The following is a 16,625-nucleotide window of genomic DNA, read 5'->3' as shown; positions in this document are numbered from 1 at the left end:
ACCAGCAGGGCTGCCAGGCAACTGGTATCATTTACGCTGCTGACAGCGGATCTTTCAGAAACAGCCTTATAAGTCTGCCAACAGCGCAGACACACGCACTACTGTCGGCTGAACGTCCACCCAGCGGGAGGGTCCGGGGTAGCCGTCGTTGCCAGCGTGTGTGTACACACCTTAACAGGGAAATAAATATGGCAGCCTCCATATTCCTCTCACTACAGTTGTCCTTTGAACTAACCGATCCATAAATTCCAACAAAAACTCTTCCTGCGCTTCCAGGATCACAGCATACACATTCATAAATTTTGTCCACAAATAATGAAAATCGATCGATCAGAGATATTGGGGCAATAGAGTTCTGGCAGGTTACTTCAGAGTGATTGAATCCGACAGGATTTTGATAGGAAAATCAATAAGTGTGTCGCCAGCTACAGAGTGAACAGAGGAAGGGGGTAAGTAGGTCCAGCAGAATGAAGAAAGTTCTGTATCTTGCTCTGTAGAATAATGGTATAGATCTAAAGAACAGATCAGAAACCGGAATGATTCAAAGGCAAATTCAGCACTACTAAATAAAAATAAATGTGGAAGACCAAAGTGTTTGTAGAGGACAAAGGGAGTAGTATTGCTGATAAAAGAAACAGAATCAACTTAGGCCCCGTTCACATCACAGAACGCAGGCGCGTTCCGTTCAGAACACAACGCACAGGAACGCACGTCATGTGCGTCTCTGTGTGTTGCGTGGCTGATCCCATTCACTAAAAGTGTATGGGACAGCCACGCGTTTTGTTAGGAAACGCGTGCAGAATGCTTTTCTGGACCGCACAGGTCCGAAACGCATGCAGTGTGAACATCAGACAGTGTAGTCGTTATGCACTGTCTGATGTCGTGCGTGTCGGCCTCCCGCAGCGTTCCCGAAATGCGGATGGGAACGCGTGCAATGTGAACGGGGCCTTACTAATAGTGGATGATCCTGTAACTGAACGTGTATAATTGTAGCTATAGTTCAATATTAAAGTTGGATAAAACTGTGACTTCAACATTCAATAAAAATGTGTTTTTCAACTTCTTATTACCCATACAGTTACCGTATTTGCTTTTGTACACAGGTAATATTGTCCATTAACAAATGACAAGTTCCCAAAGTACAGTTTATCTGCTCTTAGGCCTCTTGCACACTGCAAGTGATTCCGATTCCGCTTTTTAATCAGTTTTTACATCAGATTCAGATTCCGATTTGCAGTTTTCTCCCTGCACACTGCAAATCGGAATCTGAATCGGATGTAAAAACTGATTAAAAAGCGGAATCTGAATCAGAATCACTTGCAGCGTGCAAGAGGCCTAAAAGCTGCCATTGCATTTTATTGCATAACTGACTGCTGTACTTATATATTTAAATCTATCAAGTGATCATTTCTCAGCTCTCTGCTTCTACTATGTGTGCAGTTCAGTTTCAGCACTGCTGCTAATGTTTACTAATTGTAGCTGTAAAGTTTTTACCTCTTCAGATTTGGCAGCAAGCTTTCCACTGAAGAAGAAAGTGCTGCTGTGTTTAACTGTTTGAACGCTGTCCTGCTACCATTTGTTTTTTGTGATAGTAGGTTTAAGGCTGTAAATAAGAGCAAAGAACAAATGCTTTAAAGTAAACCTGAGAGAAAAAAAGCAAGAGTTAGATACTTACCTCAGTAGAGGCTAGCCTCTGGATGATCCATAGGCTTCTCTAATCCTCCTGCAGCCCACCAATGCCAGCTGGGAGCCTCTTCTTCTTCAGGGCTGCACTCCTGTCTATGTATGAGTGCAGATGCACTGTGCATGCACACTGACGGCCCGTGCCTGCGCAGTAGCATGGATCCGCTCATACATGAAGGAAAAAGCTGTGCATGAGTGGCTCCATGCTACTGCACAGTCTGTCATTGTGGCTGTTGCACTCATACGCGGATGGACATATTTGACAAGCCCTTATTGAATATTTTTAGATGCTCACAGCGCTGGATTGTGGGGCAAGGCAGATGGAGGAGGCCTCTGGATTAAGTAGACTTTGGCCATATTTTTCCCTACAGGTACACTTTAGGTGTATGTATACTGTATTTTGTGTACATGACCAGGTTTTAAAATGTCACTTTCTTTTTTCAGAAATCATGCATGATGTGATCAGGAAGGTTAAGAAGAAAGGAGAATGGAAGGTACATACCTATTTATAACTTGCTATTTAAAATAATGTGGTCAGTATTTGCAATGTTTGTAAACTGCAGCTTGTCAGTTTATTAGTCATTCTAAGTATCCCACATCCCCATGTAGATCCTCTGCTTTGCAAACAAGTCTGGCTTGATTATACCCAGGACCCACATAAAAACAAAGGGTTAATGGTCCTTACATGCAGTTCCAAATTTAAGCTCAATACACAGTAAGTTGAGAGAGTCTCCATTCCTGAACGTCTTCGATGAAAGTATAAACACCTATTTTTATAAACACTAAGCCTGCTGAGTTGTCTAGAGGTACTGCCTCTGCCTGTGAAGCATGAGGTCCTGGGTCAGAAAAAATATATATAAAAACCTATTTTCATTAGCCTATGGCAGTGGTTCCCAACCTTTTCCGGGCCGGGGAACACTTTCTGACCATATTTTTCTCCGGGGAACGGCGGCGGCGGCGGGGGGGGGGGGGGGGGGGGGCGGCGCGGGTGTTTGCACGACCTAGTGGACAGTGCCGTGCTATGGGGGGGGGGCGGCTGCATAGCTAGCATAGTTGCCCCAGTATAGGGAGTTTAGTTGCCCCAGTATGGTTAGTATAGTTACCCCAGTATAGTGCCCCAGTATAGCTAGTATAGTGCCCCAGTATAGCTAGTATAGTCCCAGTATGGATAGGTAGTGCCCCAGTATAGCCAGTAAAGTGCCCAGTATAGCTAGTATAGTACCCAGATAGCTAGTATAGTGCCCAGTATAGCTAGCATAGTGCCCAGTATAGCTAGCATAGTGCCCAGTATAGGTAGGTAGTGCCCCAGTATAGTGCCCAGTATAGCTAGTATAGTTTCCCCCAGTATAGCTAGTTTAGTTGCCCCCAGTGTAGGTAGTTTCGTTGCCCCCAGTATAGCTAGTTTCGTTGCCCCCAGTATAGCTAGTTTAGTTGCCCCCAGTATAGCTAGTACAGTTCCCCCCAGTATAGATGCCCAGGAGGGGGGGAAGCAGCGCTAGAAGGAGGGGCAGTGGAGGCAGCGGTGGGGAGGGGGGAACTATCCCCCCCCCCTCCCTCACCTGGGACCCCTCCTTCTGCCTCTCTCCCCCTCCGTTTAGCGGTGGCAAGTGCGGCTCGGCGGCGGGGAGGCATACGGAGAATTACTCACCACTTCTGCGTTCCAAGCGCCGGCAACGTCATGTCGTCACACATCTCCGCCTTCAATACCGCCCACTGTGCTTCCGCTAATCAGGAAGAACAGTGGGCAGCATTGAAGGCGGAGATGTGTGACGACTTGACGTTGCCGGCGCTTGGAACGCGGAAGTGGTGAGTAATTCTCCGTATGCCTCCCCGCCGCCGAGCCGCACTTGCCACCGCTAAACGGAGGGGGAGAGAGGCAGAAGGAGGGGTCCCAGGTGAGGGAGGGGGGGATATTTCCCCCCTCCCCACCGCTGTCTCCACTGCCCCTCCTTCTAGCGCTACTTCCCCCCTCCTGCACCCTAAAGCAGGTACAGGTCTGGCGAGAGGCCAGACCTGTACGGCACACCGGGCAACATGCCGCGGCACACTGGTTGGGAAACACTGGCCTATGGGACTGCACAATTCTGGTATACAGCACTTCCATTGACATGAGAAAAATCATTCTATGTTTGTTGTGTGCGCCTTCAGAAATTTATAGAGGCTCATTTATCTCTTTCTTGGTTTTTGTGTAACTACAGCCCTTTTCTGTGTTATGCAGGTGCTGGTGGTGGACCAACTGAGCACACGCATGTTGTCGTCCTGCTGCAAGATGACTGATATCATGACGGAAGGGATTACAAGTAAGAGAAGGGAAAGGGTTTAAATACAAAGCAAGCCTGTTTTAAAAACTGTTTTAAAAGGAAAAGTAAAAAAAAAATCAGATTGGCTTGTTAAACCAATGTGGCCTTTTTGGTCTTAGGGCCGGTTCACACGGACGCTTGGCGGCGTTTTCGGCTCTTCGATTAAACATTCCCATTCAAGTGGATGGGAGTGTTTAACATTGCACGGTTACCATCGATTGCGCAAACGTGGCGTTCCGATGCCGATTGTCTTTTTAGCCAACCCTAGAAGCCTCATGCAACTTCTAGGGTCGATTCACTGCCACGTCTTCATGTCCTCTTGCGGGGGATCGTGACAGGACGTTGATAATTGCTGCAGAAAGCCCCCGAACAAGATGCCGCGAGATGAGAAGCTGGAAGCCACCCGTCTGAATGGCCCTTACTTTTCCTTTTTTTAAATGTTTTTTAGATATATTTTTGTGTGTCTTCCTATTTTAGTGTCTCATTTACTGAGAGATTGGTTTCTACGGAGGTTTATCTCCTTCAGTGAGTTTACTGCAAGTCTCTGTGAAGAAGCCATAATTTCTTGGGGGGAGCTCTGGAGGGCAATCCAAACAGAAAGGGATGTCATTGCAAAAAGACAACAAAGGCCCCTCTAGTGTGTTATGGCGGTCACTGCAAGTGGCATGTAAGGGCAAAAGGGGACACTACAGTGCACAACTGAACGAACTACAGGGGGCATCAGAGAACTATAAAACAGGGCAATGAAAGGAATTGCTGCACTGGGCACCACAGCGTTGCTGTTATTCTATATCAAAAGCTGTATCTACACGATACGATTCTTTGTGCGATTTGATTACGATTCTATTTACGATCTGATTAAATCCGACATTTCCAAATTGGATTATTTCGAATCGAATCCCGATCGGACATGTCGGATTTAATCGGATCGTAAATAGAATCATAATCAAATCGTACAAAGAATCGTATTGTGTAGATGGGGCTTAATAAAGAGGGCAATATCAGAAATGCAGAATGTTTAGCAAGATGTCATTTTAAACTATGTCAGTTAAAACAGCATGTTTCTGCAATTGGACTTTAACGGAAGCTCAGTGGTTCTGGAGGTGTGTTTAGCTATCAGTGACAGCAAAGAGATCATTTGCATATTCAGCAGTGATGCATTGTGGGACATCTCAGAGCTCACTTCAACCCGAATAATCGCAAATACCGGTTGTTTTAAGAAGGTAAATGTCTGTTTTGCAAGTGCTATTGAAAACCGGCCCATGGTCAGCAGCTTGTTTTCATTGATTATCTTCTTGTTGCAGTTGTCGAGGACATTAACAAACGGAGGGAACCCCTGCCCAGCCTGGAGGCAGTGTATCTGATCACACCTTCAGAAAAGGTACCATTCCCATATAATATAGCATTATAGAAAAAAAAAATCTGCTGCAGGAATATAGTACGCTGATAATCATATTTATAAGATGTGTTTAAGCACCCATTCAGTTTCTAAAGTCTATGTGTTTTTGAGTAACAAATCACAGCAGAAGATGAATACCTGGAGTCACCCTCTTTTGGCAACACTGAACAGAATTTTGTATTGTACACTGATGTAGCTAAATCGCTCAGCCTGCAATGTAGGGTAATCTTATTTGACTGCAGCCATAAGCCATTAGCTCAGCCACCAGATCATCAGTCTGTCTGCTTGCTGAAAATAGTAACCATAAAAAATGTACATGAGGTATTTCATATTCACCCGATACAATCAAGAAGCGTTATATAATGACTTCCAGTTCCAAACGTCCCCTGGATGTGACATCACAGTCACGTGACAAATGTAAATAGAATGTCTGAGAGAAGGACAATAGCCAGAAAAGTATTTACAGCAAGGCCGGAGCTACAAGTAAGGCAAAGGGGGCAATTGCCCCCGGTCCCAGAGTCCCTGGGGGCCCCCTTTGCCAGCCCTGAATATCCAACCACTGCGATCGCCAGATGCTCTGGCCGCCTGTGTGTCTGTGTGTGGGCTGAAACAAGCAGAATCAGGGATATTACAGATGTATTGCTAACCTCTGGATACCAGAATGGTGAGAGTGTTTGGTGCAACAGTAACAACTCTGAGTGGAGACCACCAGAGGAGCTGGCGGCCTAAGACTCCTGAGGAATTCACCCCTGACTGTGGGTGATATTCCTGTAGCCTGTGGACCCCTGGGCGAGGGACCGAGGCCGGGTTGCAGGAAGCCCTGCAGCTAATATGAAAGGTATTGCCCTGGACTGGGCTAACGTAGTACAGAAATAGCACAATCCTAGTCTGGGTGTGAGGTCCGTAGTCACAACACCCTGGAACTAGTCCGGAGCATAACATAAATGATAATACAATTTCCTAGTCTTGGGTGTGAGGTCCGTGATCGTCAACACCCTGGAACTAGTCTGGAATATAACATAAATGATAATACAATTCCCTAGTCTTGGGTGTGAGGTCCGTGATCGTCAACACCCTGGAACTAGTCTGGAATATAACACAAAGACAATAGAGTTCCCTAGTCTTAGGTGTGAGGGCCTTGATCTCAACACCCTGGAACTAAGCTAGAGAATACACAGAAGATACACAGTATTCCTAGTCTGGGGTGTGAGGGCCTTGATCTCTACACCCTGGAACTGGTCTAACAAATAAAAAGTACAAGGTAATCTGGCTCAGTGGGAATTCCCAAGTCCTCTTGGTTCAAACACACTGTAAGGATCTGACTATGGTCTGAATGCTTCCACAAAGTGTTTGCAATGACAGACAACCAGCAACTGGCAAGCAGCAGAATATATAGTAGCTGGACTCTGCCGCCCCGCCCGAGCCACTCAGCCAATCATGAGTCCTGCAGGAATCAGCTGATCTTCCTGATCAGCTGACACTTCCCCTGCTGGTATAAAGGTCCTGAGTTCAGGCCCGCGCGCGCGTAGCTCTCCATCTGCCTATATGCACTAACAGACCCAGCCACACCAAGCGCACGCCGCTGCATGCAAACCGCCGCGTTGGACGCGGAAATGGCCGCTTTGCTGTCAGGACATGCGGCGGCCTTTCCGCATTCCACCATACTACCAGACGCGTGTCTATGCATGCAAACCGCCTTGCTCTTGACACATGCGGCGGCTTTTCCGCGTTTTCTCACAGTTAAGTTGCCAAACTTGGCAGTCAGCAGGCTTCCTGCTAGACTCTGCAGAGAGATTTGGAGGCTGGAGACTGCATATAGGGGTGGTAGGCATGTCTGAGTTGGGAGGGAATGTGGCAGAGCTGTGAAACTGCTGGGTGAAACCTGATAGGTCTCTAACTATAAATATGCAGATCAAAAACAAAATAATAGACAAGCTTTTAAGTTGACCATGCAGTTTCTAGTGCTTTTCATGGATGATACAAAAACACTGAATGTGTACAAATCTTTTGAAAGTGTACCTGAGATGAAAATTATATATATATATATATATATATATATATATATATATATATATATATATATATATATACATACATCTTGGGCTTTCTCCAGCCCCCTTCTGCCTCATCAGTCCCTCGCTGTCCTCCCAGGTTGCCTGGATCCTACACTAGGCGGCCCTGGTACCGGGCCGCCTAGTGGGGGATTCAGGTGGCCTGGGAGGATGGCGAGGGAGGGATAGAGGAAGGCCCAGGTAAGTATTTTTTTTTCATTTCAGGTTTACTTTAAGGACTCCTGAATTGAGAGGGATATGGAGGCTGCAGTATTTATTGTCTTTTACAAAATACCAGAGCCCTGCTGGACTCTTCAGCTGCATTAGTGTTTGAAGCACACACCTGAAACAAGCATGCAGCTAATCCAGACAAGCTTCTGATCTGCATGCTTGTTTAGGGTCTATGACAAATAATATTAGAGGTGGAGAATCAGCCAGGAGAAAATATTCCAGCCTCCATATCCCTCTCAATTCAGGTATCCTTTAAAAACTAGGGCCTTACATGGATGAATTGGACAGAAAAAAATAATTTAAAATAACACAAAATCTCCTTATGCTGAGGGGAAAAAAAATCATTTTTTGTGTATATAGATATATGTTATACTATATACAGTAAGGCATAAATAGAACTAAACAGGTTCAAATGGCAGTTAAACTTCAAGAATCTCCATTTTGTTGTTGAAAGGGTTGAACGAGTTGATCGAACTCTTGATCTTTTTTTTAACTAACAAACTTTGACTGGCAGTCAGCGGTTTGCTGATGCACCAGTGAATGGAGTTCCACAAAACACTGCTGGGTGAGTTGCCACAGTTACTTGTCACTTCCCTGCTCTTTTCCCTGGAGACTGTATAGTCCTATATAATCTGCAATGTTAATGGTCACATCTTCACAGCGGTTGGCCAGCTTGAAGAGGTGACAGTTTGCCACTGGTAGTAATGTCTCTGGGTAGCTTAAAATAATACGGATCCAAGTAGTGTCTCTTTTTTTATCAATTACGTTTTCTAACCTGAACTCCATCTCTGATTAACACGCTTGCTAAAATGTTCCTCACTTTACTAACATTTAGCAGGTCTGTCGTGACAGGATGCTTTGGGGAGCAGTCACTGGGGCAGATTTATAAACGCAACTGTTTTTCTTGCTAATTCCTACCTATTTAATAACAATTGGAGAAAAGTAATCATCTGCATGTGTTGAGAGTACATTCACAACTTACAAAATAAGAAGACTTTTGCACTAGTTTTGCTGCAAGAGGGTTGAAGAGGGATCCTGGTGGGGCCGATAAGTGAGGGATACTAGCATGCTTCACTCAGCATACAGTATAGCCAGGTGACGGGAAGCTCTCCCCCCCCACAGGCTGGTGCCTCCTGAGTCTCTGCCTTGCCACGGGCTTGATTAGAAAAGTAAACAGGCCAGATATGCCCCACAGTCCATACTTTGCCCATGCTTGGTATAGCTGCTGGCTGAGCTTTACAAGGGAGGGATGCGACTGGCAGCTGTGAAAGAAAACTTTAATTCAATTATGTGGGAAATAAAACAACCATACAGGCAGAAAAGGATTAAGAGGAAATGAGGCTTTAGGCAAGATAGCAGTTTTTGCCCACTGCTGATGGTCACCTGGCTTTTTTTGGTAAGATTTGGTGAGCGCTAGCATCCACCAGGCCCTTAGACTCCCCCCAGGTCCTAGGCAACTGCCTATGTTTGCCTTGTGGATGACTGGCTCTGCATACAGTGCAAGCTGACAGTTCAATACCTCAGCGTGGCAGCTTTGCAGAAGTTTTTCTATGACAGTTTTGCACTGTTCTACCAGTACGACAGTTCTGGAAAGAAATTGATGCAAAACTACTGCGAATGTCTTATTTTGTAAGTAGTGAATGTAATCTCAGAATATATCTAGAGTACTACAGTAATTTCTTCCAATTATCATATTTGCTTTGATAAATCTGCCACAGTGAGCCTATGCAGAACAGCTGATAATAAAGGCTCCCGGACCACAATACTGTTAGGTGATGCTTGTATTTTGTATGTGATTCTGTCTCCTGACAGGAAGGTGCTATTGGTTTCTGTGGCAGAGCTGACCGCGCATTACGTTGGTTTTCCCTCCATCCCAACCATAACCCCTCCACAATATTGCCCCTTCATATCGTAGCAATACTCTACTGTTAAATATTATTCCTCCTCCATCCCTAGAAACCCACCTTTCAGTGTAATTCCCCCAATGTTAAAAACTGGTCATATAAACTGTTTTCTATTAAAATAAAGAAAAAAAGATTTTTTTAAAACCAGTGATCCTTTGTCTACCTCCTTTCTATTGGCCGGGTAGAAAGAAGTGCATGTCTTGATCATGGTAACATGCTGGAAGAGGCTAGCAAATTGGATTGGTTACCATGGAAACCCCAAAGTGTCTTCTCTTTAGTGTCTGTCTATAGACTCTGGTTAGGATATTCAGGCATTCATGTAGCACATGTGTAGCTAGGTTTCTGGCTATACTCTGAAGGAAGGGAATAAGTGAGTGTCTCTGTGTGTGTGGTGTCGGGGGTGCTAATTAGGCTTCCCATAGGTATTGAAGAACAGCTGTATAATAACATGTCCATGTGGCATCTTGTTGTATCTGTCATGTACTCCAGAGTGAGATCTCAGTCCAGCCTATGTCCACCTGTTACTTGTCACAGTATAAAATAACTGAAGTGAAGATAATTTTTTCCAACTTACATGGCAAACAGATGTACTTCTGAGGAAACCTCTATAAAACATTTTCACTCCCAGTACAAGACCGTATTTGCAGAGTAATGTAGTACTGCAAAGGAGGAATGCTCATTGTGTGTGGTACCTCAGAGCAGGCTGGGGGCGGCCCTTCTTGGAAGAGCAGTGACTGCCAGTGTAGGGGGGCGGGGTAATGACTGACAAATCTGCTATTCTCCTGGGCCCATTGTTTTGATTGGCCAGCTATATAAAAGGAACAGGGTTGTAAATAAATATATCCCAGCAAAGTAGCTGATTATAGAAAGAAATTCATCCTTACTATTCATAGATGCCCTGTGGCTGAAGTTTATATATTTTTAGTTTGATAACTTTAGGTATATTTTTTAAATGAATAGCGAAGCATTGATCTCCTTTACCTCAGCTCCCCTTCCCCATTTCATAATAAAAGAGAAAATCTGCTCACCAAATCATTGCTGGAGTCCTAGTGATGTCACATGACATTTTCTGTTGTGTGCCCTTGCGTTCCAAGCTCCCTCAGTACTGCCTGGAGAGGGGGAAGGGGCTGTCGCAAATATCACCTGTGTCATTGGTTACATTTAACACTTGCCCATCCATCTACAGTGTGGAAGAAGGGGGTGGTGGAGGGGTACAGCCTGACATTCATCCTCTTTTTAAAGTTAGTCTTTGTAGGGAGGCCAGGAAATAGAGGATGGCATCTGGATAGCTGAAAGCTGACTGATGCAAGGAGGGGCAGCACAATTTTTAGCAAGGGGGGTGACATCAACTCCAAAATCGAGGACCCTTTGGGTGAGTATGAGAGCGGACTATGGGGTGAGAGGCACCTATCTGTTATTTAAAGGATAACTGAAGTGAGAGGAATTTGGAGGCTGCCATATTTATTTCCTTATAAACATTACCAGTTGCCTGGCTATCCTGTTGATCCTCTGCCTTTAATACTTTTAGCCATTGACCCTGAACAAGCATATGCAGATCTGGTGTTTCTGACATTGTTGCCAGATCTGACAGGATTAGCTGCATGCTTTTTTCTGGTGTTATTCAGACACTACTGCAGTCAACTACTGCAGGGCTCCCGGGCAACTGGTATTGTTTTAGAGGAAATAAATATGGCAGCCTCCATATTCTTCTCACTACACTTGTCCTTTAAGGGTAGAGGAGGAAAAACAACTACATGGATAGGACCTTTAAATACAGACTGACCATTGCTACAGTAAACTCTGATTTCACCACTGTCTGCTCTATGTGCCTCTGCCTTCCTCTCATGCTCCTTCCTTCTCTTGCAGTCTGTGCACTCTCTCATCAATGACTTCAAAGACCCTACCTCTTCTAAGTACAAAGCGGCACATGTCTTCTTCACAGATTGTAAGTGCATCGCTAACATAGCTGATCACTCAGCCATCCCCTCCTCCCCTGTGTGGTGCCAACCTGCATCCCTCTCTTGTGTTATCCCATCAGTTGTGGTTCTGTTGCTTACCGCTGATGTTCTTCTTGTTTTCTGCAGCCTGCCCCGACACCCTGTTTAATGAACTGGTCAAGTCACGAGCATCAAAAGTTATCAAGACTCTAACAGAGATTAACATTGCATTCCTTCCTTATGAGTCACAGGTGAGTGTTATGTGACCCCAATGTAAAGAGTAATTCCAGCCTTACATTTTTCTGATTTTTGTCCATAATTTAAGGCTCTGTTGTTAACGAAGCTGCTGTACAACAAATGACCCACACAATGTTTCATATTTAATACAGCTGTTCCAGAATAATTCCCTTTGGAAACGTAAGTTTTGTGACAACAGATCCTTCCAGCAGCCATTGAGCTAGCAGAAAATTGGGCGTTGGTTAGCTAGTAAATAGCTCTCCCTCTACAGCTTTTCCATAGGCTGTTGAGAGATGAACTCAACAGCACTGCAGCTCAGTAGATTCTTATCATTATGAGACTCTGCTGTAGCTGAAATGCTAAACACAAAGAATTCATCTCACAGCAGAGGGAGGAGGAGGGTGAGGTCAGGTGATCTACTGTATGCAGAGACACTCTGGCTGCTGCCTTCTCTCTGCCCCTTCCTGACTACTTTATGAGTTGATGATGATGGCATGGGGAGGAGCTTGTACACTTGTGTGTCCAATAAACTTTCACTATTTTCACAACAGGTAGAGAAGCTACATTATGCAGCTAAGTGGGTGCATTCAGTATAGTTATTGCGAAAAGTACTGACATACAATACACAGAACACTGTACATGGCTAATGAATACAAAATGAGAGGCTGAACTACTACTTTAAAGCTAGGTGTAAACATAAGATAATTATTGCTTGATCTCAGTGGCATAGCAATAGGGGGTGCAGAAGTTGCAACCACATCGGGGCCCTTGGGCCAGAGGTGCCCCTAGCCCCCCCACCAACCACAGTATTAGCTCTTTATTGGTCCTGTGCTGATGATATTCACTTATATAGATGCTTTGAATAGTAGTAATCATTAAAGAGAACCCGAGGTGGGATTTAATTATGTTAGTGGGGCACAGAGGCTAGTTGTGCACACTAACACCAGCCTCTGTTGCCCCATGGTGTGCCTCCAGGACCCCCCTGCCCGCTGCTATACCCTCTGCAGTGCTAGCGACACACAGCGTGTCGCCAACACAATGTTTACCTATGCGGTGTCTGTCAGCGCCACTCCCCCGCCTCCTCCGTATCGGCGCTACCCGCCCGCGTCCCTTCCCTCCAATCAGCGGGAGGGAAGGGACGCTGGCGGGTAGCGCGGATACAGAGGAGGCGGGGGAGTGGCGCTAACAGACTGCGCTTAGGTAAACATTGTGCTGGCGACACGCTGTGTGTCGCTAGCACTGCGGAGGGTATAGCAGCGGGCAGGGGGGTCCTGGAGGCACACTATGGGGCAACAGAGGCTGGTGTTAGTGTGCACAACCAGCCTCTGTGCCCCACTAAAATAATTAAATCCCACCTTGGGTTCTCTTTAACACACTGTTTCCCATCCCCTTCTTGCACCTCTGACACTGTGGTTGCCCTTGATTGGTTTTGGTGCGCCATATGATATGTATAAGCAGACAGGCGTCAAAAAGATAAAATATTCAAACATGTTTAAAATGAGAGGAGGAAGAGGTGGACTTACCTCCCCCAAGCAGACACACATGAGTGTTGTGTATATTCAAAACAACAAAAAATGATTTATATACTCCAGAAAGTGCAACGCGTTTCGCGGGCATCTCCCACTTCATCAGGCAATAGAAACGGAGCCTAAAACTCAAATAAGTCTGGTGCAAAGCTCAGCGCCTCTGTGCTCTCATATTAATTGTTATGTATAGAGTGCTTGGGGGGCCCCAATGTAAAACTTGCACTGGGGCCCACAGCTTCTTAGCTACACACCACTGCTTGATCTGATAATTTATTATCGGTCTGTACAGTACTGATATCATACATGTGAGCATCCTACCAATGTCTTGGCCTGGCCCTGCTAGGGGGGCAATAGTCATCCAATGATATCTTCGTCCCGATGCTGATTATTCCCCTGTAGCAGGAGGTCTCCCAGCAATCTCTCCCATGCTCACTTGGCTGAGCCAAGCCTGCTTGTTTCTATACTGATCATCTGCAGGGAATTACAGACTGTGTTGTCACATCTGACAACTAGATGAGTTATTTTGTTTGGGAAGCGCAATTATAGATAAAAAAAAAAGGAAAGGAGTATATTACCTGCTCTGGTTTTTCCCACTGAGTTTCTCTGTCTCTTTTTTTCATACATACATAAATAAAAGTCATATTACAAGGGAATATGTATGTGATGGATTAGCTAAACTAATGATTGCTGTTTTACAATGTGGATTTTTTAGGTGTTTTCTTTGGATTACCCCGACTCATTCCACAGTTTCTACAGCCCTCATAAGGCTCAGATGAAGAACCCGATCCTGGAGCGCCTGGCGGAGCAGCTCGCCACTCTCTGTGCCACCTTGAAAGAATACCCGGCAGTGCGCTACCGCGGGTGCGTAGTTGTGGTGTGGCGCGAGCAAGTGTTTATTGCATGTGGCCCATTGGCCAATCAGAGCTGGGCAGTTCATGCTAGAGTTGGATGGCCGCCCATAAACAGTAGTGAGGATTTAAAGGAGAACTATCATAAGTCACCAATGTCTTATTTTGTGACAGTACCATTGTCAGGAGTAAATATATGCTTTAGTTTAGTGTTCTAAAATCGGCCTATTTAAAGAAGAAAAAAGCTTTGACATTTCCTCAAGAAAAGTGCTATGCACAAGCCAGATAGGAGGCTGCCATGTAAACTCAGATCTCTGGATCGGTTAAGGTACCCATTAAATGATCGACCATCCAATCCGATTGTTTCGATCGATAGGAAGCGATCATTCGGGCCCAATAATGGAGGGGAAAATGATTACCAATCTAATCAGACTAAGGGCCTGAGCTCACTAATTTACTTCTGTCCACTTTTCAGTAAAGAATATCAGCCTGCAAGGCCTTGTTCACATCATACGAGCTTCCGTGCGCATTTGGAAGCATGTATGACGTGGTGACACGCAAGAACGGCAGAAGGGTATAGACAGCCCTTCTGCCATTCACATCAAAGGCGCTGCGCAGCAGTATGATGCGCTATGATGCGCTTGCGTACCTTAATGCATTCTGCCTGCAAAGCGCAGAGCTGACCCATTCACTGTCAATGGATGGGATCAGCAGCGGGTAGCGCAGAAGATGGCGTGCGATCGTACACGTTGCGTTCCGATCACACGGCCATCTGCGCTGCATAGATGTGAACGAGGCCTAACACTGGTGTGTTGCTGAAAAGTGGACAGAAGCACATTGGTGTGCTCAGACCCTAAAATAATTCCGATCTATGGAACAATTGATAGAACGATCGTTCACTGACAATCGCGACCATTAACAGCACCATCGTATGGCCTATAATTCAGGAGATTGTACCATTAATGAATGAATGGGCACCTTTAAACTCAATAATTCAATTTGAGATAAGCTCAAAACCATATAAAATAAATAGCACCTCTCAAACCTTCCATCAGCAACTGGAAAAACCCTTGGCCAAGGCAAACGTTCAGTCGGAAATCAAATTTCTTGAATGTGTCAACCTTTCTATGTTGAATGTGAATGAGCTTATGGCACCAAAAGAAATAATTAGACAGGAAAAAAATAGCAAATGACTGAGAACATCATGGCTTTACAGCAGGGTTCCTTGAGTGCTCTACAGGAGTTCCTTGGCATTTCTCCCCATGGTGGGGGTTGGGGGAAGTATGATAGAGAGCACACTATAATAGGTTGGGGTTGGGGGTCAGAATGATAATGAGCACATTAATAAAAAGCGCTAGGATAAGGAGACAGTATAATGAATGGCAGTGTAATAGGAGCTAGTGAAATAAACAACCTCATCTGCTTTTAAAGACCATGCCTCCTGCAAAAGATTTTTTTGCAAGGGTTCCTTGAGATCCAAAAGTTATTTGCAGGGTTCCTCCAGGGTAAAAAAAAGGGTGAGAAAGGCTGGTCTACAGTCTAGTATTACAAGAAATTCCTGAACCTTTTCACTTCTCACACTCTAATCTACATACACATACAAGCACCAGGTATAAGATACCCAAAGATACCTTTAGATATTACGAGTTTTAGGCCAGAATACCTACTTTATATTGATTTTAAAATATTCATGTCATATCATATCAAGCAAGAGATTAAAACAGCGCTCATAAAGCTCACAGGGACCAAGTACCCCCCCCCTTCCACACACACACACACACCTGGCTACTGTTGTACTACACAACACAACTGCCATAATTTGCCTGTAGAAATAAACATAAAAGACAACTGCTGCTAGTGGGAGTTGATCTGACTGAGCACCTGAAAAGAAAGTGGTAACTGGGTGTGTCTGCAGATGAAGTGCACAGTAGTTACAAAGGGGATTTTGCATATGTTGACTGTTGCCATGATTCCAGATAGGCATATTTTGCCTTTCTGGAGAATCATCACTGGCTGCAAACTGAAATGTAAACACTAGACAGTAGTTTTAACAAAATGAAATGACAAAATGGTTTGTGTAGCACTGATATGTTTTATATAAAAATTTTCATCAAAGATTTACCGTAGCTACAGTTTAAGAAGTGCACTCAGGATTGGGGCTGACAGAAGGTACAGAGGAGGGATGAAAGAAGTGAATGTGGGAAGTGTTGATTACGTGTGTGAAGGACTGACGGCTCACTGACGGAGTGCCACAGTGTGTGGTGCAATTTGTTATATATGCATAGCAGGTTACGTAACTGAAGTAATTAGCCTGTGTGTTTCTCCACAGAGATTACAAGGATAACGCAATGCTTGCGCAGCTGATCCAAGATAAGCTGGATGCGTACAAGGCAGATGATCCAACAATGGGGGAGGTGAGGCATGGGACAAATAAAGTTCATTCCAAAAGGAAACGTAGGAAAAATGTTAAAAGCGTTGGCCATGATTTGGATAATGGAGGAGTTATGTG

At 44.9% G+C, this 16,625-nt stretch overlaps 1 protein-coding gene across 2 annotated transcripts in view; it reads left to right on the top strand.

Moving 5' to 3' along the window:
• LOC137527627 (syntaxin-binding protein 1) overlaps positions 1-16,625 on the top strand; it is an 83,601-nt gene that overhangs the window by 21,880 nt on the left and 45,096 nt on the right. For both annotated transcript variants that reach the window (XM_068248282.1, XM_068248281.1), the window contains exons 2-8: positions 2,128-2,177; positions 3,902-3,983; positions 5,288-5,364; positions 11,435-11,513; positions 11,653-11,756; positions 13,981-14,129; positions 16,446-16,530. In XM_068248282.1, coding sequence (XP_068104383.1) covers positions 2,128-2,177; positions 3,902-3,983; positions 5,288-5,364; positions 11,435-11,513; positions 11,653-11,756; positions 13,981-14,129; positions 16,446-16,530 — 626 coding nt within the window. The remainder of the gene's footprint in view (positions 1-2,127; positions 2,178-3,901; positions 3,984-5,287; positions 5,365-11,434; positions 11,514-11,652; positions 11,757-13,980; positions 14,130-16,445; positions 16,531-16,625) is intronic.

Source organism: Hyperolius riggenbachi, chromosome 8 (assembly GCF_040937935.1).
Source record: "Hyperolius riggenbachi isolate aHypRig1 chromosome 8, aHypRig1.pri, whole genome shotgun sequence".
Lineage (NCBI taxonomy): Eukaryota > Metazoa > Chordata > Amphibia > Anura > Hyperoliidae > Hyperolius > Hyperolius riggenbachi.
The sequence above is the reverse complement of the archived record's forward strand: the minus strand, read 5'-3'. Positions and strand labels throughout refer to the sequence as shown.